We start from the raw sequence: 24,245 nt of genomic DNA, 5'->3' as shown, positions 1-24,245 counted from the left end.
ACTATACTAACACTCAGGTTGCAAGAAAAGTGTTCCCCAGAGAAGGTTCACAGTCATCAATGCAATTTATTCAGACAAAATGAAGGATAATAAGAAAATTGTTGAGATGAAGACAATGGAAAATAATAACTTTTTTGTTATTTCACAACAGCAATTGACAAATACTAATAAATTATTCAATATACCTGGTATTTTTAATTCCTACTATGATCTTATGTTGTAGCAGTCACTAACATCCCTCTGGCATATTCTAGACCTACAATAATTCAAACATGCCTATAAAAAGATTCTGGGAAAATCTGGGACAGGTTGCAGACTTTGGTTTCATCAGCTGGCTTTTGGAGAAGAAAGTACAACTAACAAAGACCATTTAAATCATTACATGGTCAACAAAGGTAAGGATTAGCGTGGTGAAGAGAACTGACTCTACAGCTACCCTAGCTCCATCATTTGATATTAATTAAATAAGCTGTCCTTCCAGTATCCGTTCACAGCAGAAGAGTGGGAGTCAGTGAAAACAACATATTACCCTTGGAAAAATGACATCAGACAGGCAGGCAAACATCCTGAGATGCAAAATAAGGTATTTTTTTAGGCATTGGTGTATCTGAATGTCATATACTGCTTTCCACTGTGCTCTCCAGCATTGTATTAGCATCAACTTGTGCATCGGATCCCTTCTAGGTCCTCAATCATGCTTTAGGCTGTTTCCCCAATGTCCTCCTAGATTCTCTGGAGCTCAGAAACCACAAAACTCTGGCATTTCCCACCCTCCACCTCTTACCTTTGCAGTCCATACTACCACAACACCCCTGTTGGAAAGAAACTGGAGCCCTGTGAAACTCTTAATCAGAACTAGGACAATAGGTACCTAGGACTGCACCACCATCTTCCTGTGACATGGTGATTGTGCCAGGCACATCGTATGCTGTGTACCCATGACTTATGCCCAGCATGAAGAGGCCTGTCAACAAGCATGGTTTCTTCTTGCATAATCTCATGCTTAAAGAAACCCTTGCTAAGAGGTGTGCTGACTAGGCTACACGTCGACTTTAAGCGTTTGTGCTCTTCCGTCAGATTGACTTATGTAGTCCTTCTCTCACTGGAAAAATATAAGACTGCTGACATGTCTTTGGAGTCAGGCCATGACACCAAAACCATATGGTTTGATGACCTTTAACATAGGAGCTTTGCTATGAACTCCGCTTTGCTGCCCATTCTAAATCATAATTGTTGAAGAAAACATGGTGCTCCTAAAATGCCTGGGGAAACAATGGAGGGACTGACTCTTTTACAAAATGATTCAATAGCAGGTCTTCCTTGTAAAAATATTATTCTTGTAACTCTGCCAAGACCAGTGTTTACACGGATTATCTCCTGTGTAAGTAATGGTAAAATAAATTAAAGCTTCAAGGATAGTGCCAACTAAGCATTTAAATTTCTCAAAGTTTTTTTCTTCTTAACACAGTTGGGTAACATAGTCTGGCATTCCTTCAGCCCCAACATTCCCTCATGTTTGCAGATTGTTTATGGAATATGAAAAAAAGATAACTGACATTACATGTGAACTTTTTTTGGCATTCAGGTAACTAAAAATTTGGCAGCAATTTATGTATCACCTTTTCAAATTTCATTGGTGGCTGACTGTAGCTGGTGTTTCTCAACCAGCAGAGCTTCCGTTCTGCTTTGAAAGGAATCTAGATAAAGTGTGTCAGATCTGTTTCTGGCAGTAGACAGCATAGCTCACTGAAAAAACCCAAAGCTTCAATGGATTTAGTTTATATAAATATCTTTAGAGATGAAGATAAAATTAGGCTAATCAAGTGAAGATATGAATTTAAGTTCACATGCAACTTTCTCTCTCAAACTTTTTCTTCCCAGTAGCAAGCACGCCTTTCTTGAATCAGTTCTGATCTGGCTCACAGCTTCCCTATACTCAGTGCTGTGTTTACAGGCCAAACTTGGAAAGCAGGACACCATCAATCTGGATATCTGGCAGGGTCCTAACTTGCACCAGTAACATCTGCATAGTAGGCGAGTGGAGAAAAGGCAAAGGAAGTCTTTGCACAGCATGAAAACAAGGGAGTCTGTGTGCTTATGGAAACAGCAGGAGAAAGGGTAGACTTCCAGCTCCATAGCCTTACAAACCTGCTTCTTTCTTTCCCCTACAGTAAATTCGTGCTTGGAGAGTAGCAGTTAACAGCAGAAATAGCCGCAATAATTGTATGGCATTGAATGAGACACTTGCACAGGAAAGAATTATTTTCTTAGCAGTTATATTTTGCTTGTTCTCTCTCAATAAGATTAAAACGCATTAGCACAAAACCAGTGGGATTTGGTGTCCCTGCCCATGGCAGGAGTGTTGGAACCAGATGATTTTTAAGGTCCCCACCATTCCATGATTCTATGATTTATCTTTAATGTTTGTTGAAGAAAGTCTGGGACAAAGTTGTCCATCTGTCAAAGACATTAAAGAAGAATAATCAATCATTATTCCTTGCACAGTAGATCCTGGAGAAGGTCCTTCGAAGAGGGGTTATTGCATTGTCTACTTAGGAAAAAACAGACTTTGTGGGAAGAGAATGTAGTATAATTAAGTGGCATATATGTTCCTCCAGACATTAGCAAAGCACTAGAATGCTGTACTTCAGCAGTTTCTTTTTATTATATTTATAGATAAGTTAGGTGTGAAACAAGATTGATTTACAACATATTTATGTATGTAGTGCTCAATAAAAGTGGCTAGAGCCAGACAGATGATGTTCAAGTTTCACCACACTTCACTTCCAATATGCTGAATTCTTAAATTACCACAATTTGCAAATTTTTTTTGAGAACAGTCTCTCCAGAAAAGATAATATGAACTATCCCAATATATTTGTTGCTTAGCTAATCTTCCTAGATGTTCTTGGTTGGCCTAATATGCCAGTTAATCTTCTCCTAGCCATCAGTCAAAGTTAAAACAAACAAACAAAAAACTTAAGAGAGAAAACACTGAAAAAAATTACACAGATTAAGTAAGGAAAGATTTTGCTATATTTGATCTAATTCAGAACACCTGCAATTAAAAGCCACAGAATGATACACATGCTTTAAATTAAAATTATTATATGAGCATCTAAATAATCTCTTTGAAAAAGTAAATGAAAGTCATACCTGGCCATAGCAACCTGCATAATGAATAAGGCTTGGGTGGTCTTTTGAGCAACTGAGTTCTGCAATAGCTTCTGTTTCACTCACCATCCATCGAACACACTCCAGTTGACCATTCTAAACAAGTAAAAAAAAATTCAATTCCAGCTGTTTCCCCCCTAAACACATCTACTAAACAGGGAAAAGCTTATCAAAATTATTAAAAAGTTATGAATTTCCCGTTCGCTTAAAAACATGTTCTTTTGTCTGCTTTTACGTTACGCATTTTGATCTGGCTGTCCTGGACCAAGTACAGTTTGGAAATTGATTATAGTGAAAGGGGCAATGTGAAAGTGTCAGTCTAATAGGATTGTGGTACCACAATAGATACCACAATCTGGTACCTACTCTCAGATTGTTCAGAGAGAAACCATAGTTCTGTTTCCATCACTTGTACAGCAAGGTTCAGTGACAAAATGAGATTATTTGCTGGAGTAGAATGAAGAATCTACCTAGAAACCCAAGTTTTCATTGAACACCAATTAAATGCATGCCTCTTAAATTATTCTTACATATGTAGTAGCTGAATGCCTAAACCTCATGGATTAGGACCTCTGCCCAACAGGTACTCTACAAACACAAATTAAGGAGATGGTTCTTCACCTGAACACCTTTTACAGCCTTGTCTCAAGATTCTCAAGCTGCTATGCACACTCCTAGTAGTTTGCAAGTTACTATGAAGTAGGATGTAGATACTGTGGCCACATTAACATTTTCTTCACAGCATGCTCGCAGGCCAGTGTAAAGGCAAGAATTTTGTCAGCTCCTCTTCCTGCAGCCCCTTTTCAGCAATAGTATGTTGGTAAATGCAGTTTGGCATGACCTATGTTGTGGCCTGCTCTTACCGACGTTTTTCAACTCATACGTTCATAAAGGTTTATATTCTAAAGGACAGCTGGGACAAGAATTTCAGTTGCTCAGTCAAAACCTCACAAAGGTCAACATACATAATAGAAAAAAGTGGCTTGTGTGCATAAGATAGATAAAGCATTAAACAGAAAGAAATAAATATTCATTTCAAGTTTCAATTTTATTTTATAAAAGCACAGAAAAGAATGTAGCGCATGTTCACCTATATAAAATTATGGGAAAAATAAATGCTGAAATAAAATTAATTTTATATCTCTTATTCCTTCCATATGTAATGTATGCACACAAATACAAAAATACACACTATTTTACTTTACTTACTTTGTCTCAATTTCAGCAATGAAGTAAAACTATGAAGCTACTTGTATTCTTTTTATCACACTAGAAAAATCCTCCTCCTCATATCTGGGTTCAAATATTAGTAAGTATGAATAACTAATAATTTTTTTATTTTGTTTTCCTTTGTATAACAACTGAATAAAATATTTTTGTATTTTTAAAATTAAAGAATTAATAAAATTAAGTACCTGCTAAAGTAAGATAATTTTGCTAATGTGGAAAGGATTTCTCCAGAGATAGTTAAAATAAACTACCAGTATCAAACTTGACATCCGCAAGTCCACGGGCCCTGATGGGATGTACCCACAAGTGCTGAGAGAGCTAGCAGACACCATAGTGATAATCCAAAAACTGGGGAGATCAGGAGAGGTGCCCGAGGACTGTGAAACCAAATGTCATCCAGTCATCAAAAACAGCAAAAAGGAAGACCTAGGGTACTACAGTCCAGCTGGCCTCACCTCAATCCCTGGAAAGGTGATGGAATGACTCATACTGGAGGCCATCTCTAGGCATGTGAAAGACAAAAATTTGAACAGATGTAGTCCGTATGGATTCACTAAAGGCAAATCATTCTTGACCAACCTGATTGCCTTCTACAATGGGACAACTGGATGGACAGATGAAGGGAGGGCAGTGGATGTTGTCTACCTCAACTTCAGCAAGACTTTTGACACTGTCTCTCACAACATCCTCACAGGCAAACTCAGAAAGCACAGGCTGGATGAGTGGATGGTGAGGTGGATTAAGAACTGGCTCACAGTGGGTCTCAGAGGGTTCTGATGTAACTACCAGTGTTCCTATGGAGCCCAGTATTGTTTAACATATCCCTCAATGACCTGAAGGAGTGGCCGATACCCCAGAAGGCTGTGCAGCCCTTCAGGAGGACCTGGATAGGTTAGAGATGTGGGCAGTGCAGAACCTTCTGAAATGCAGTGAAGGCAAATGCAGTGAAGGTCCTGCACCTGGGGAAGAATAACCCCACCATGTAGGCTGGGAGCCGATCTCTAGGAAAGCAACTCTGTGGAGAAGTACCTGGGGGTCCTGGTGGACAACAAGCTGTCCATGAGCCAGCAGTGTGTCCTCATGGCCAAGAAGGCCAATACTATCCTGGGATGCAATAGGAAGGGCAATGCCAGCAGATGGAGGGAGGTGATCCTGCCCCTCTACTCAGTCCTAGTGAGGCCATGTCTGGAGTACTGTGTCCAGTTCTGGGCTCCTCAGTACAAGAGAGAATGGAGCTCCTGGAGTGGGTCCAGCAGAGAGCTATGATGATTATTAGGTGGTGATTAGGGGACTGGAGCCCCTCTCATAGGAGGAGAGGGTGAGGGAGCAGGGCCTGTTTAGCCAGAAGAAAAAAGAACTGAGAGGGGGCTTCATAAATGTCTCTAAGTATCTGCAGGGAGGGTGCCGACAGGATGAAGCCAGGCTCTTCTCAGTGGTGTCAAGCAATAGGATGAGAGGTAACGGGCAAAAACTGGAACACAGGAAGTTTCACCTGAAAAATGTGGAATATCTTTGCTGTGAGGGTGACTGAGCACTGGAAAAGGCTGCCCAGAGAGAGGTTATGGAGTCTCCTCTGTGGATATATTCAAAACACAGGAGCAGGGAAGTTGGATTACGTGATCTCCAGTGGTCCCTTGTAACCTTAAACATGCTCTGATACAGTGATTCTGTAATATAACAGTGTGATTGGCCACAACATTCCACTCCATTTTCTGTCTCTAGCTCATAGTTAGAGGTCAGAAAGAGGTCTTGAAGCAAAATAATTAGTTTTCATTAATTCATTCCTTATTGGGATATGTTATCATCAGTAAGTTGTTGAAATTCTCTTCCATGGAAGTTTATGTTTTCTTCCACTCTGATAGTCATCACTCCTGTGGAAAACCGGCGTACACCCCACATAGTATAACATTATGGGAGTTACAACGGCAAGAAGAATAAATCCCATTTTATCAGTGTTGAAAACCACTCTGCAAGAAAGGATCAAGAGCTATAAAGTTTAGTTATGCCAGATTACTTAAAGGCTCTTACAAAACTTTGTGATGACTCAGGACAAGCCCAGTCATGCAGGACACCATTAGAAATACTTGGGCCTGAGCAGTAGAAATACTTGGTTCCTCACTTAAGTGAAGAACTCCATCACATTTACACAATTTTCTGTGAATGTCAAAGTATGCTCAAGTATTATTGAAAGTAAAGGAACCAATTATTCAATAAGCCAACCTTTCTGGAGAAACAGACAAAAGGTTTTATTGGCTTATAAACACACTATATACCTACTATATGCCTAGCTTGAAAAAAAACAAGAAAGAAAACAATTTTCAGCTAAAAATTTGGACTTTAGATTGGCAGACTGTAACTATTCAGTTTGACATGGGCCAAGATATAACAGCATCTCATTAGCACAACTACACATCAGTTTAATTTTCTATTCATATGGCTTGATCCATAAAAATAAAAAAACCCAACCCTGAAACCTGCACCAGATCATTGAAATGCCACCTCAAATATGCAAAACTGCAGGTAGGAATCCACCAGTCCTTCCTCAGTTTCCAAATTTTTCCCAAGAAGCAAATAATAATAAAACCCCCAAAGAAACAGATACTCTTGTATTATATTTCACTCCTTTCCTGCTTTATTCTCAAGGCTACACGGAATGACATTCAACCATTCAGTCTCACTTACTAAAGAACCAGAAGTACTATGGTTAAATCATCAGTCGTCCTGTACACGACTGTGTTTTATTTTAGTATAGTAACAGCATGAATTTTCATATTTTTCTATATAACAGGTTTTCCTGTAAACTTTGACATCACTTTTTGCAGATTTTAACAGATCATTCTCTAACATGTACATTTTAACTTTGATGCAATTGTTCTAGACAGCCAAGAATTGTCATCTCCAAATGTTTTTATGCTTTGTAAACATGTTTTCACACTTGTTTTATAGGATTGTACCAGTATTTTTAAAAAATCAAGAAACTGCTATGCTCCCGAAAGAAACAACCGAATCTGAGTTAAATGAAAGCTGCTTAAAATGTGACAAATATTCTTTAAAGTCAGTTGACTTACTTAAATATTAATGTATATGCGTTGACAACAACATATAAATTTTCAATGTTAGACATTGGATATTGCATCCTGTATAGTAACCCATTTTAATTTGCTTATGCAGTACCAGTCAATGGCTTTTTTTGTTCTCACTTAAAATGCTTGAAAAATAACATCCTGCTGGATGCCTTTCCTACTGCCATCACAGGAGGAAACTAAATGACCTTTATGTCTCATTACAGTAGAGAAAGAGACTGTTACCTTTATTGCTAATCCAGCTGGAGTTAGCTGTTCAATGTTTCGCTCGTTCAAACAGTCTTCACCCATCAAAGAAGTGAGATGCTGCAGGCATTCTGCATGTCCCTTTGATGCTGCTACATGCAACAGATTGTTGTCACATTCATCATGGATCTTATCCAGATTATCTGCTGCTAAATGAGGCTGTTAAAAAAAGTAGTATGTTAGTTACAACTAAGGATAAAACGATACATTTAGCCTCACAGCCCTAGACAGAAGTAAAATACAAAGAGGTTTCCCTATAGGCAAGTTCTTTTTTAAGTCAAAATCCAGAGGTTTTCATTTCACTATAAAGAACTTGGCTACTATTAGCAACAGGAGAGAGGTGGGACTCTCACTGGCTTGACTGACTGTGTAGTTTCTCTCTTTCTCATGCAATTGTCATACAACGGTGTAAGATCTTAAATGGCTTTAAGTCTTTGCACTAGTTTGGTCAATGAGGTAGTTGAAAAAATACCCACATTTTCATAATTTCTGGGTTTTTTTTAATAGCACTATATTGATGAGTAATTAAACAGAAAACACCCATGATTTCTGAAAAAAGTAGTAGCTTGTGTTAAGGACAATGTAAAATGTAGTTAAAACGTGTGACAGAAGATTTTCATGTAATAGCTTCTTTCCATGAAAAAAAGAGTTGGAATATTTACTCGAAGTTCTACACAACCATGACGTAAGACATTATTTCAACTAATTTTAATTAGTTGAAAACATTTGGATTGAGAAACTCCAAAAGCAAAACAAAGGATGGAAGACATAGTTAAGGAGTAGCAATAACTAAGTTCCTAGAGTTGTGCAGACTTGCCAGAGTATTGTTCAATGAGTCTACTTCATTCAGAGGTTTTGACCTGTTCGGAAAAAATATATATTTTCTTTCCATCTACTTATTTAGGATAACCTCTTTTTTTTTCCCCCACCCTATTTCAGGGTGAATTTAACTTGCTTTTATTTCTTAATGAGCAATCTAATAGTCTCTTCTGCCTCCATCTAGTTTTGAATATCTTCCTTTGTTCTTGCTTCTTTGTTAAAAGCATGCCTTTCTGCTTGAGCTAGACTGGTAAACAGAGAAGCTAAACAAAAATCTAACAAAAACAGTTCTCACACATACACTGTTCCTCCACCAGCTGTTCTGTGTGGAGATCACATGCTCTGCACCATTGTGCTAGCTTGTAACTAGTTACTTTGGAAACCACCATTGACAGTGCCTGATCACAGCACTAGAATTTACTAAAAAAAATTCATATGGGTCAGAGGCCAACAAAGCTTTAGAGAAAGCTCCTGCGTGAGAATGCTGCTGCAACAAGACAGCGTAAACACTCCTGAATAATAATCAGTACAATAGAAGCCCCTCCGTTCCCATCATCAACCTCTAAATAACAACCAAGGTAAATCAGCAATAATTGAGCAAAGTGACCCACAAATGTTGTGAAGGCAAAACTCAAGTAGGATTTCAATTTGATATTTTAGTGATCTCACTAGTTAAAATGTCGGCCTTCTATATGATTTCAGTGTACTGCATAAAATAGCAATCTTGAGTATGTTTACATAAAATTAGTATTTTGGTTTTGCTATATATTTTATTTAAATATTAAGACTTTCCATTTGGAAGACTATATGCTCTATTTCGAAGGAGTGTACAAGATAAAAAGGGCAGTGGTTCAAAATATTCACTTCATCAGCTTAGCTGGCTTAATAAACCAGATCACAGATCCCTTTTATTCTACATTTTTTATGAAAAAGATGATACTTACCAGTAAAGATATTTGGCCTTCCTTTACAATGTTTAAGATGCTCTTAATTTTTTTCACTTCTTCGCTCCTCTCTTCTGGGGCCCCCGCATTGTTCCAGTTCATACTCAGTTCCTCCAGCTGCTTGCTTTCTGCCATTGCCGTCTGCAGGTGGAAAGTCCTCCGGTGGCAGTTTGGCATGGTCTTCTCAGTTTTGTGAGCATGAGGATCAACACATGTCCTGCTGAGGAAGCCCTTGCCTTGGCCTTCAGAGTCATGGACCGAGCTACACTTAACTAAAGGCTGGGAAAGCTCTAATTCTTCTGCTGAATGTTTGTGCTGATCAAGGGCAGTGGGCTGTGTTTTTCTCAGCTGAGAGCCTTTCACAGGAGACAGCACACAGAACTGCGTCCCGCCAGCAGGCGAGCTCTCTGTGTTCCCTGCAGAGCAAGTCTTGCCACTAAGACCATTCACTGTTGAACACACACCCAAAAGTTTTTTCTCGGGAGCTATTTTTGTAAAAGGAACATGTTGTTGGCTTGATTTAATATAAGGCACATCCAAAATTTCATCCATGTCCAGGTCATAGTGCTCCAGCTCTCCAAGCAGAACAGCAGGCTCAATGGTTTTGCTTTTAAGGCACTCTCCTTCTCCAGGACTCTGGTCATCATTTGGAGGTGCAGACTGAGAATCATTGCCTTTCTGGTATTCTCCCTTCTGGTTCTTCTGGTCATCACTTTCATTGTTCTCAGAGCTTTCTGGCTGGTGCTTTAATGGGGAAACTCTCTTCACAGGTCTGAATTTATTGCACACATCTGCAATTCCTGTTGGTTTCTGTGCATTTCCGAGAAGAGTTGACACTCCACAATTCCAGCTGCTGCTGGAAACTTTAGAAACAGAGGAATTTGATTTAGAAGTGACTGCTATCATGTGGCATGATATAAAGATACATGCATGCTGTGCACATATAAAGCTGTGCACGCTTTAAAGATATACCTGGCCAAACACTGGAAACAAGAATTATATGATAACATGCCACATTCATATCTAAGCAGACTTAATGGTATCTTTATCAAAATAGCTGAAGAATTTAACACTCCAGAAAAGAAACTTTCTTCAATACATTGTAATAATTACATACATTGTAATAATTACAAAAAAAGTAGTTCTTATCAAGTAATGGAGGACCACAATCACAAATTGTCCATGAGCCAGCAATGTGAGCCTGTGGCCAAAAGGGACAATGGTATCCCGGGGTGCAGTAGGAAAAGCATTGCCAGCAGGTCGACAGAGGTGATCCTGCCCCTCTACTCAGCCCTAGTGAGGCCATATCTGGAGTGCTGTGTCCAGTTCTGGGCTACTCTGTACAAGAGAGACATAGAGCTCCTGAAGCAGGTCCAGTGGAGGCTGACAAAGATTATTAAAGTACTGGAGCATCCCTCCTAGAAGGAAAGGCTGAGAGAGTTGGAACCGTTCAGCCTCAAGAAGAGATGACTGAGAGGGAACTTTATAAATGTATATAAGTATCTGAAGGGAGGGTGTCAGGAAGATGGAGTCAGGCTCTTCTCAGTGGTGTCAAGCAATAGGGCAAGAGACGGGCAGAAACTGATGCACAGGAAGTTCCACCTGAACATGAGGAAGAACTGCTTTACTGTGAGGGTGACTGAGCACTGGAACAGATTGCCCAGAGAGGTTGTGGAGTCTCTCTCACTGGAGTTATTCAAGAATCATCTGGACACAATTTTGCTCTAGGATGGCCCTGCTTGAGCCGGGAGGTTGGACCAGATGACTCACTGTGGTCCCTTCCAAATTTAACATATTCTGTGAATAATAGCCTAGCGGCATTTACAACAGTCCTGTCCAACTATGCTAGTTCTCATTGTACCCTGCATGAAGATGCATCATAAGAGTAGGATGATTTTTTGGGAGGGCAACAACAGAGTTAGTAAAAAAATTTTATTGGATTTGTTTTAAGAACAGTAACAACAATTCAATTTCTAAGGCCTGTTTTCTCTGGAAGATGTATTTTTCACATAAGAACTGGAAATTCATATGAACAGCAACTCTGAGCTGGGACTGTTCAGCTTGGGGAAGAAAAGGGTCAGGAGGAATGTCATCATTAAGAAGCATGAGCAAGGCCTTTCTCCATGGTGCCTACTGGTAGGACAAGAGGCAATATAAAACACATGAAAAGTAAAACACATGAAATTCTATCTGAACACAAGAAGACACTTTTTATTGTGAGGCTAGTCAAATGCTGGCACAGTTTCCCAGAGACTTTGTGAAGTCTACATCCTTGGAGATACTGAAAATTCAACTGGACACAATCCGGGGTTTCCTGGGTTTAACTTGCTCTAGCTGGCCCTGCTTAAGCATTGGACTAGATGATCTCAAGTGGACACTGCCAACCTAAACAATTTTGGGATTCTCTGATCTAAAAGTTAAGCCTACTTATTTATGATGTTTCCTTTTCCACTTCTCCTCTCTATGCTGGGCTTCTCTGTCAAACTTTCCATCCCTTATATGTACAACCTGTATACACACACATACCCCCCCATAGCTCTGGACCTTCCAGACAATTATTTCAGTGCACTGCAGGATATAGAGTTTGACCAGTGAATCTGACTTATGAGAAGGAAGGGAGCTCAAGTCAACTGAACTCTTAATCCTACTGAACTTGAACTGAATCCTACTGAATTTACACTCTTTCACACAGTCCCAGCTGGTGATATTTATGATCTTCATAATCAGTGGAACTCTGGCAAAGAGTTTTCTTTCTTTTTTTATTTTCAGTTGAGGGACAGCAGTAAAACCTCTAAAGCCTTTAGACAGTTATTATGACCCTTTCAATGTACACTAAGAGTTAATGCATTCTGAAAGTCAGGAATAGTGTTTAAACAAAGTAGATTTATAACATGTGCTAACTGCATATCAGTGGGATCTAATCTGTGGTCAAAACACACAATTTGCCATGAACACCTTCCTAAGGAAACAGATATATACACTTTCAGTGCAACATTAATATCTGAAGTGAAAGATTAGTATGTCTTAGTAGTTACGGATGTCTGAAAATTACATTAATACTTTTGGAAGTTCTTAAGAAAACATTTCCGAAGAAGAAATAAAAATAATAATAATCAAAAGGCATGTAACTTAGTGGGCCAATACAAAGAATGCACTGTACTGGCTTATTTATGTATTGTATAAGATTCTAGGTTCAAAGGCCTACACTTTTATGTTGGTTTTATTTACATGAGAAATTTTTTCCAAGTGATACAGGGAAATGGATACCATATGTTTCCCAGCTGTTTTGTTCTGACAGGAACTATTAAGCACTCAGTATGGAAATGAATTCTGTCTGAGTTTTATGAAAACACTGCTTTCAACACAGGGGTCTAGACAGAGGAAAAGGCATCAACATTTTGTTTGTCGTCACTTTATGTAAGCTTACATTTATTTTGTTGCTTCACTTTCTCCACTTTTTAACTTTAATAACTTGCATTTACATAAACCACTGATGACAAAATTGTAAAATCAGACACTGCAAAGAAGCAATGACCTTTGTTACAGATTTGTCTCGGCTCATTGTGAAGTCATGTATTTCTCTTTCATCAGCGTTAGAGTAGAGTAAGGTTCTTCCAGTTTTCATTGTTTTTCTTTCCAACATCTCTTTACAAACACTGTTTTTCCAGAAAACAAACTGGAACACCAAGAACAGTTAACAATACTTTTACTGTCTTAAAAACATACTCTTCACTTAACTAAGATGATGGATTTACACTGCTTTTAATAAAGGATTAGTATACAGCATTTAAACATAGAGCAGTAGGGAACAAAGAAAGCCAGACTGGTTGGCACAGTATTTCTCTGTGCTATTTACTACTTGGGCGCTGTAAAGGCTGCACCAGTCCTCAGGCAGTTACAGCACAGCTTCCCTCTACACCCCACGAGGTCAGAGTGGACCAGGGCATGGCTTGAATCTCTTTCATTCTGCTTTCAGATGACTGTTCCCTGAAGAAGCAAAAGCAAGCGTTGCCTATGGCCTCAGAAGCACCAGCACAGCAGGAATTTTGTGAACAGTCTTAAACAGCTGCTCCAGAGGAAAAACCTCTTGCTCATCTTTCCATACTTATGAACTCAGGTAGGGGCCATTAAAAGTCTGGGTCAAATAAATACTGTTTAATTCTTTTTTAAACAACAGTAAAAGATTGAGCTTAAGGCAGGAGAATGTGGAGCAGCTAGCTTGATTCCAGAATCTGATAAATATTTCTGGTATACTCCTAAAAGGTGACAACAACAATTTTTTTTCCCAACTATGTTGTCAAAATTATTTCCTTAACTTTTATTCATTAATATAAGAGATTTGGATAATCCCATTGTTGTGTTGCTGAAGCAGAAAGAGAGAGGAACACAAAAATTGCAGATTTCATTCGCATCAGTGAAAAAGTGTCGTGCTACCTGATAGACCTGAGGTGTCAAAGCACTGCCTTGGCACAAAAGAAAGCTCTATCTGATGAAAACCTGCAAAGGTCAAATTTGCAGTATTTCTTCATCATATATTGTGCTCTGTGTTCTTATTGAGTAGAGAAAATGCAAAATGTGAATCAAGAGGCCTGTAGGTTTATTTATAGTTTTATTTACTTATTTACTTACTTATAGATGTCCTAGAACTACTGGGGACAAGTAATCAGAAAAGGGGGCATGTATAGAACATGGGGAGGTGAGAGGGGGAGTTTTATCTGGTATACAAGCGTCTGCAGCATTACAGGGTAACTCTTTGGGTTTTCTCCAACTGTCACGACTACCTCATGCACAGATGAAACTTTACCCTGTTGTGTTACAGGCAGTTTCTGTGATACTTACAATCTAGTGCCAAACATGAGAATACCTTTAAATTGTCCTGAGTATAATGAAAATAACACTGGCAAGTTTTTCATTAAGAAAATATGGGAATAGCATTGACAACTGCCCACATTTTTTTAAATGCAGTATTTTAACATTTTGCTCATGTAATATTGGGAGGGGGCCTGCAACAAATCTATACAAAGTTTTGTGTTTGGAGTTTTACTGTCATCTGAAAGAAATGCCTGAGCTTCTTCCTTGTGATATGACTTCAGCAGAGACTCTTGAATCAATTAAGACTTGTATTAATTCCAGGTCCATTTAAAGCACTGTGATTCTGACTTTGAATACAGATGCTGAGGTGTTGACTATACTAGGGAAACTTTCAGAAAACTCCTCGTTGTTAACACAAATGTTTCTCTCACACTAGCAGCAGTACTTGGGCTCCAAGTGATAGAGGAAGAGATGTCCCAAGTCAATGGATAATCAAAAGCAGTTCTGAATATCTATTTACTGTTTTATTAATATAACTGAATTCATATTTAACAATTTTAACTGAAGGTGGCACTGTTTTATAGTTTTAATATATCAATAACTTGTACAAGAAGTTCTTTAGAGGTCTTTACTGTAAGCTGTACATCATGAGAACCTGAAATAAAGAACAATTCTGCACAGGTAAGAACAAAGAGGGTTTGTTTCCATTAAGTGGAATTTGAAGTCACTCTAAAGAAGAAAGAAAGAGTATACAGGGTAAATAATAATTAATGCTTTTAAATAACAATGTATCTTTTCCAGGTAATTCAAACACAGTTACGAGCCTCAGGGAATGAATAATTTTTCTTATCTTGGCTTAAAGAAGAACAGTACCAAAGCTGTCATTATAAAGTAGAGAATATAGGAGATGCAAAGAAAATTTTGAAATTAATAAATCGGATTTACCCTTGTTCAGATTGATCTATGGATGTAAAAGGAAGGTAGAAGAGGTCATTTTGGCACAAAACAGGAAGAGGGAGGATGTGAAAATGAGTTAGAAAAAGACTTTATATGCAGCTAGCACAAGTATTGCTTTATTGTAAGAGAAAATTCTTCTTTATTCTACCAAAGAATGATCCAAACAATATTGTATTGTTTCAGGTATATTTACCCGGGAGATATCTGGAGCACAACAGGCTGTCAAATTGATGCCATGTAACACTGCTTCCAAATTAAATTTCACTTTACTTTCTCATACAATTCAAAAACTATCAGGAGCTTGAGACATAAATTGTCTGCACTTTTATGTTCATTGATTTATTTCTTTTTCTCAAATAGAAAACTAATCTTTTGAATAATTTTGTGAATGGTAGTTACTCTGGGAATGAAGTATTGCAGAACAATACCTGCTGAACATGAAAGGTGAATTTGTTTTTATCATTCTGTGAATAAAGATCTAGAGTAGTATATTGCCTTCATTTGAAACATTCATTTAATGGCAACCAAAAGTCGTCATAGATGACAGAATTTACTTCAACAATGACATGGCTCAGTGAAGCTTGTTGAACACAGATGTCTTGAGCCATTTGCTCAAATGGCCTTAGAAAATTTGTCCAGAAAGAACGTAACCAATTCCATGCTTAATAAGAAAAGCATAAAGGACTGATTTCTGTTTCAGTTCATCATTCTACATTAAACAATGCTGGAAATCATTGGGCACACTGGTTAACACTTCATTTCAGAAAAAATGAGCTAACTAGATCCATTTTTAAACTACATTTTTCAATTTTATATCTTTGGAGATGAACAATCACAGAATATTCTGAATTAGAAGGGACCTCAAGAACCACTGAGTCCAACTTTTAAGGGAATGGCCTGTACAGGCCACAGTTATTAGCACTTTGCTCTAACCAAGGGAACTAATGTCCATCCTAGTGGTTATTATGCTAGCTACAAAGATCATTCTCTTGAAGCATGATGGCAGAGAAAACAATTACCCTTAATCGTGCTTTACTGCAGATAAACTGTGATTTGCCCTGCATTTTTTTGCCAATTTCATATATCTTTCACCGTGTAATCTGGGGGTACTGGCACACATATTTTGGCTCCAAGGATCCCTTGGAATTTTTCTGAGTCAGAATTCCCTAAATCCAAGAAGGACACTGAGGCGTCACAAATGACTTGGATGCAGGACTTGAAGGGATACTAAGTAAGTTTGCAGCTGATAGAAAATTCGGAGGAGTTGTTGACTCCCTTGAAGACAGACAGCCCTGGAGAGAGACCTTGACAAATTAGACGACTGGGAAATCACTAACTATAAGAAGTTCAACTAGGGGAAGTGCCAGATTCTTCACGTGGAACAGGGCAACACTGGTTGTGTGTATAGACAAGGGAAAAAGAGCTTGGAGAGCAGCGCCATGGAAAGTGACCTGGGGGTCCTGGTCGATGGCAAGTTGAATATGAGTCAGCAGTGCCCTGGCAGCCAGGAGGGGCAACTGTGTCCTGGGGGGCATCAGGCAAAGCATCACCAGCCAGTTGATGGAGGGGATTGTCCCGCTCTGCTCTGCACTGCGGCTGCCTCACCTTGAATATTGTGGCAATTTTGGGCACTGTAATATAGGAAAGACATTAACCTATTAGAGAGCATCCAAAGGAGGGCAATGAGGATGGTGAAGGGCTTTGAGGGGAAGCCATACGAGGAGTGGCTGAGGTCACTTGGTCTGTTCAGCCTGGAGAAGAGGAGACTGAGGGGAGACCTCATTGCAGTCTGCAACCTCCTCATGAGGGGAAGAGGAGGGAGAGACATTGATCTTTTTTCTCTGGTGACCAGTGACAGAACACAAGCGAATGGCAGGAAGCTCTGTTTGGAGAGGTTTAGGCTGGATATTAGGAAAAGGTTCTTCACCCAGAGGACTGCTGGGCAGTGAAACACGCTCCCCAGGGAAGTGGTCACAGCACCAATTCTGTCAGAATCCAAGAAGCATTTGGACAATATTCTCAGACGTGGTGTGATACTTGGGATTGTCCTGGGAAGGGCCAGAAGTTGGACTTTAAAGACCCTTGTGGGTATCTTCCAACTCAAAATATTCTGTGATTCTGAGTGAGGACTGAGACTGCTCTGACTGCATGGCTTCCATGCACATCTGGCAAAAGGGTGAAGAAGGAACCACAGGACTTTCTCACCATTACATGTCACTGGCCAGTGATGTCCAATAAGGGGAAGTGACGGTGGGAGTTCAAGGAGGAAAAACTACACAATGAGAAAACCTTTCTCAGACTTTCTAATACCTCCTTTTTCAAAAGAACAAGTAATTTTGAGAAAACGTTACAGACAGGCAGAAATAGTTAGAATAAAATCAGAAATCTATGTGAAATGCTTGATAAAGTACACTGAGTCATAAACACTGATATTTGTCTAGGATTAAAAGTATTTAGAGTAATTCAAAAACAATGTAATCAAACACTTTCATATGTTACTAACTTATTATTCAACGTTTACAAGAAATAGGGAAACAAAAAGGGATTAAGAGGCTATTCACCACATTTATCAACAAACAATGAATAATAAGACTTCCATATCATTAGCCATAAAAGTAAAAAATGTAATTTCACAGTGAGAAACTGTCTAGTTCAAATCTGTTCTAATCATCCTGCCGGTGAAAATGGCTGCCACAGATAAAGTTGAATCTTATTTTCTCTATAATTTTGTCTTAACTATCTTAGTGAACTAAATATTTTTCTGAGACAAAGCTGACATTGTTTTTTAGACCATGATAATCCTGCCATATCTAATCTGTGGTCAATTTATGCTTAACTTTAAATTCTTCTAAAAAAATAACTCTTGGACAGTTCTGCTTCCAAAGTCCTTTGTTTTAAAGAAGAAATGTAACCCCTAGCTAAGCAGAGTCAGTATGAGGTAGACAGCTGGAGCAGCTCTTTGTAAAACCTTGTGTTTTTCTAAGGTGTAACTACTTGAATTGACAATGGAGTACAGATACAAAATAGCATGAATGCCATACATACTAAATATTTATGATACAGTGTATCTTCATCAAAAATAGCAGGTACCAACAATAATTTGGCAATATTATTTTAATGGTCTACCATATGAGGAAGGCAAGAAACTGCATCAAAAGCAACTATGAAAAGTCAGCATATGAGGCCTTACACAATGTCGACTGATGTCAAGAGCAAGGCAGCTCTTGATGTTGACATTTCAAGATGCTTCAGATACTGAAGTCTGTATAGAAATGTAAAGTGATATCCTCCTTTCCAGAACTACATGATTACTCAGTAACCAAGCAAAGTAAAAACAAAAGGATTTTAGTACAATTTCGTATTCACCAAAGCTCATAACTGATAAGTGGAGAGAAAAAACAGAATTTAGTAGTTTCCACTTTGCCAATACTACTATCAGTGCTAAAGACCCCTTTTTTACTCAAGGCTTTTAACCAAGTTGTGAACTAACTTCCACTGGCAGACTACTGTAGTAGCAGCCAGAGCTATACTGTCTTCCAGCAATGACTCTATTTGCTTCTGTCAACCCTTTTTCAAGGAAATAGAAGAATGCAGATGTAATTAAAATCATAATTAAAAAATGTCCAACTGCAGAAGCAACCATAGAACAACAGAGCTACACAATAAGTGTCAGCATTCCCCAATCTAAAGGAAGGGCTCATAGCCCATACTTCATCTTTGCTATTGGTCCACATTTTACTTTGTGACTACTATCTGAATTTTAGAAAGAATATACTTTTCTTTCTGTGCCTAAGCAGTCCCCACTCACTGCAATTTGTCTTAGGGGCTATTCTTGCTCTCCTTCTCTGGTTCACCCTTCTCTTGGAGCAGCTGAGTGAATGAGTAGCTTTAATTCTCTTGTATGACAAGATTAGATAAAGCTCCTCTGCTACATGATCAGCTGCATATACTGATAGGCAGAGGAGGAGTGGGAATGTCAGTAGTGAGAAAGTAGAGAGGAGGGAGACATGGAAGAGATGAGGGAGATACTGGGTGGGGAATGAAGGGGGATAACAATGAGGGGCATTAAATAATGGGGAGGAGAACAGTGAGAAGAATTGGGTAAAGAAAGGTCTAGGAGAATGGTGGGAAGAATATTGGAAAATACTTGGGGGGATGACTGAAGGGAAAAACAGAGGAAAGACTAGTGGGGAAGAATGGTGGGAAAAACTGGGGGGGGAAGAATGTGGGGGAAGTAAAATTAAGATCTGGGGAAATGGGAGGAAGATAGCAGGGTGAACACTAGAAAGAAGGGGAGTGAAGAATGGTGGGGATGAACGATAAGGAGAACAGATGGGAAAACAGGGGGGAGAATGGTGGGGAGAATGGGGAAAGAAGAATGGGAGGAGGAATGAGGGGAGAATGGTGGGAGCAATGTAGGGAGGAATGAGGGGATGAATGCTAGGGAGAATGGCAGGGAAGAATGAGGAGCAGAAGAGGGAAGAGTGGGTGAGAAAGAAGATAGGAGGAGAAAAAGCAGGAGGAATGAGAGAAGAATGGAGGGAGAATAGTGTGGAGAAATTGTGTAAGAATAGGAGAATGGGAAGACAGTGGGGAAAATGGAGGTAAGAACGGGCAAGAAGAAGGGAAGGACAGGTGAAGAAGATGGAAGGAGAAGGGATAAAAGGGGACAGGAGGATGCAAGGGATGAAGAAGGGGGGAAGAACTAGTAAGAAGGCAGGAAGAAGAGAGAAAAAAAGAGATGGGGTGAGGCAGGGGAAGGAGAGAAAGGTGCAATGGCAGATGATGTGAAGAATGAGTGGAATATGGAGGGGAGGATGGAGGAGGATGCTGGGAGATTGGGGTAGAGTGAGATAGGGCAAATTGAGGGCGGTGAATAAGAGGTCTTCTCCCTTTACATTTCTTCCCTGCTTTTACTTGCAACAAGTAATGTGTGTGCAATCACTGCTGTGCCCTGTATGGGCAATAACATGGCAAGCAAGTGTGGTAAGGAGACCTTTGCTTTTCTTTATTGCCATGAACAGTGGCATGTGATGACCTGGCCTTTAATGACTCTGGCAGAAGAAGTAGCTATCAGAAAATTTTGACTTAGTTACATATATTAGAAATTTAAAACAGTCTGTAAGGAAATATATAAACAAAAGTTGTCCAAGTATAGCACAGTTCTGAAAGCCTTCTATCATCCCATGAATTCCAGGTCTCCCATTTCTTTTATAAAAGTACTTGATGAAACAACATTCACAAAGTTCAATTAAAATGCCAGAAAGCACAATAAACTTTTCATAGCTCAACAAAAATGCTCCTCTCACCAATTCATTTATCCTCCATCAGGAAGAGAAAAATAAAAGCGGATTAATCTGATTTACAGAGTGAAAAACAACACTGAATACACTTTTTGTCAGGGAGGCAGGGAGAAGGTCTCCAGCTGGTTCTCATCTATATGCCATGATTCTTCATTTAGTTTACACTATTAAACTAAAAAACTCAGCTTTAATCTTAACTGTTACAGTATGCCTCAGAGCAGATTCTATCATGTAGCATCCTTGATACAGTTTCAGACTCTGGCAAAACATCATCCCTCAAACTGGTCGTGACCATATGGGTAATAAATATATCCAACATTTTTTCATTGGCGCCTACATTATTACGTCTTGTCACCAATGGTTTCTCGGGTTTTCAAGTAAATTGTTGCATATACTGCGGTTTGGAGCTGCTGAGATGAAGCCCTACATTTATCTGTATACAGCCAATCCTTTTTTGGAACTTTTTTCCCTTCTAATGAACTAACATCTGTTGAAAAAAAAACAAAGAAAGTCATGTTTCCAGAAAGCCGTACAGAAATGAGAGAAAATAAAACAACAGGACACTGCCAAGAAGCTATTATTGCCAAGTTGTACATGACTAAAAAAAAAAAAAGGCCTAGGAAATGATGGGTGGACAGAAGCGGGCATCATACCTGATCTGTCTTCATTTTGTGAATCACACCTTCTACATAATTCTGGGATGGTCTTGAGAGAAGTTACAGAATACTGTAAAAAAGGAAAAAAAATGTATGGAAGTAATAATTTAAAAAGATAAAAAGTAGGACTTTCAAGAGGTCCAAATTTCATGGACACTAACTAAATCTACCAGCCAAGGGTACTTCTGGCAGTCTGATGGTCTTCTCACGAGAAAAGTAGATAGTACCTGCTTGCTTTTGTGATCCACCTTGAGGTATATGAAAAAGACATTCAAAGCAACAGCAAAGCATCTCCCTACCTCAGATTTCTCCTTCCTGCATATCACCATTATTTAAGTCAAAAACAGAATGCAACAAAATGCAAGATACATCAAAGGACAGAATACATCTGGGCTTCACAGTAAACATCAAGGGTCTCACTTTGCCCACCTGTGCATCTGTTATGGTGACTGCACTGCAACATATGTCATGCTTAAAAATTAGAATTCAAGCTTTCACAAACCAGTATGTAAAAGTGAATGTTTGCACTGTACAGATCTGATTTCAGAGATGGATATGTGTAACATATACATATGAGACGACAGGCTCATTTCTCTAACCTAGGCTTTATTAAAGTAAACTTGCATTATTATTTTGATGTGACAAATACATCTGATATTAATCAATAAGTTATTTTCTGAATTCAGCATTAGAAAAGGAAATATAACAGGGATGACGTACTTATTTTACTAAATACAATTTTTTTCCTTATAAACTTGTGGAATACCCTTGGAAAGACATATGATCCAGTATTATAAATCCATACATTCTGATATACAGTTACTTAATAGCAAGTCTTCCTTAATCAAATGCCTAAATGTTACAGGAATCTTCACTTAAACAAATGAAAATCATTATGTCTGTGAGAGAAAGATCAATGACTTTGCTTATACAAAAAAACCCAAACAATAAAAACCAGTATTTTCGAAACTAAAACAGAAAAAAGCATTTAGGATTAGCGCAACTGAAATTTTTTAAAGAATACATAAACACCATATGCTTTCAAAGAAACAGATATTTTAGCTGGTGTGCTGTTGACCAATGAAGCAAAACAACTCCACATAAAACCACATGAACTTTCTACACAAAAAAGAAACAGTCATACATTGTCTTGGTTTTTGCTGACAGTTTGTCATTCAATGTTTGACATGTTTCTAATGTACAGCTGGCAATCTACTTCAAAATAGTCTAAAGTCAAGCTCATAAGACCAAATGCAAGAGTAATTTGCTTTTCTGGTGCAAGTTTAAGACTGTTATTCAAACGACTGTAGTTACTTTATTAAGTCTTGAAAACCTCCCATGCTTTACTTTTTCTCTTGTTGACCTGATTCACGGACGTACTGAGAAACCTCAACCACAAGAAGAAGTTCTTACAAGTATTTCCAGGATCAAGACTGAACTTATCAATCAAAGTGTGTAGCAGTACTCCACAGAACTACCCAGTGATTCCAACCCCCATCAAACAAGGGGTTTTCTATAAGGCTGTGAGTGCTCCAGGATGTGACAGCCTAAAGCAACAAAGAACAGAAGAGAGACGGGGAAAAAGATGCTACTAAATACAAATTAAAACAAGTTAAACACTGACATGGACAAACACTATGTGCTGTGCTTCACTTTAGTTGTTGTTTAATAAAGCCTGAGTTGTTAAGCTATACATCTTGCTATTTCAGCACAAAGACTCAAAATGCGATGCTGAACTGGTCCAGTAAGATTATTAAGAGAATCCAAGGAACATGTCTCCAAGGAACATGGTAGCTTCACAAGACCAGCTGGTGCAGTTTAAACTATTACACAGTTTGTAATTGAATTAGAAAGAGGCCTTTGGTATTCCATTGCTTCCATTCCATTCCATTCCATTGTTTTTTCAGGCAACCTCAAAAACAGAAAGCCACCTTTTTTTTGTCTTTTTCCTGTTGTTTCCTGGAAAAACAGATATTTTTCTGTTTCTACATTGCACTGGAATGTATTCAGTTACCTCATCCTACCACCAAAAATCTATTCAATGTTATAAATTTGATTATACATTTTAATCATATTGGTTTGATTTCATTAACAGATTTCCTCCCACTCACCTCTGTCCTCAAAACAATTTCTGCACATTTACATTTCTGCCTTCTGTATTTTGTGGGTAAAATGTGAAGAATCAGCTTTTGATCCAGGAAGCTACTAAAGTTACACTCTAAAGTGGACTTTTCCCAATCATAAAAACAATCCATTCCCAGCTCTTCCCACCAGAACTACTTTTCCCTAATACTCTAGCTACAGTTTTAATCATCAGTAATGTTTTTTAGCTTTTCTTCAACTGTAAATTTCCATGTTGCACAGAGGGACAGCAAAAGACGTTGAGACTGCAACCCTTGCTTAGAACAGAATTTTAGACTTAATGCTTATTCAACATCATTTGAAATAAATTATTTCCAACTCTTTGATAATTTCAATTTTTTTGCATACAAAATTAAACACCACTTCTCACATTTCACCATTAGAGTGAGACAGATTTGAGGGCCATGCCCAAATGCATGACTGACAATATAAGAACTAAGCACATCACGTCACTTTGTTAATCACTGCTTAGTCTGATCTTTAGTATTTAACTAAAGTCTGTTGTTGTGAGGGTGAAATTCAGTAACAAAACTAAGGGCTTATTCCCAATATAATGCACATAATGGAATTTTTGATTACTGTTTTAAGTCTGAGTTCTTTTTCTGCATTTAGTCAAACCCTTAAGAACTCTATAAGATGGAAGAACAGTGTCAAGAGCAAACAAGAGATAAGAAGTAGCAAGTATTCCATATTCCCAACTTTCTCCAACAGACACTGCTAATTCAGGGGAAAATGGAACCTCCCTTATAATGCAAAACATTTATTCATTCTGCACTAGAGAATCTAAATTAATGCAAATGTTAACCTTTTAAATTTCATATGGTTCTCAGCTTTTAATGCACTGAATTCTAAACCCAACACATGAAAAAAAAACTTTAA

General features: G+C 38.5%; 1 protein-coding gene across 3 annotated transcripts in view; it reads right to left on the bottom strand.

Annotated features, from left to right (window-relative positions):
• SNCAIP (synuclein alpha interacting protein) overlaps positions 1-24,245 on the bottom strand; it is a 93,945-nt gene that overhangs the window by 26,037 nt on the left and 43,663 nt on the right. For all 3 annotated transcript variants that reach the window (XM_017807386.1, XM_017807387.1, XM_017807389.1), the window contains exons 3-6: positions 21,222-21,294; positions 9,497-10,359; positions 7,713-7,892; positions 3,157-3,270 (exon numbers count right to left, since the gene is read on the bottom strand). In XM_017807386.1, the coding sequence (XP_017662875.1) occupies positions 3,157-3,270; positions 7,713-7,892; positions 9,497-10,359; positions 21,222-21,294 (1,230 nt within the window). The remainder of the gene's footprint in view (positions 1-3,156; positions 3,271-7,712; positions 7,893-9,496; positions 10,360-21,221; positions 21,295-24,245) is intronic.

The sequence above is a fragment of the Lepidothrix coronata genome, unplaced genomic scaffold, assembly GCF_001604755.1.
Source record: "Lepidothrix coronata isolate B3197 unplaced genomic scaffold, Lepidothrix_coronata-1.0 Scaffold18, whole genome shotgun sequence".
Taxonomy (NCBI): Eukaryota; Metazoa; Chordata; class Aves; order Passeriformes; family Pipridae; genus Lepidothrix; species Lepidothrix coronata.
Note: the sequence above shows the minus strand (reverse complement) of the source record. Positions and strands in the feature narration are given on the sequence as shown.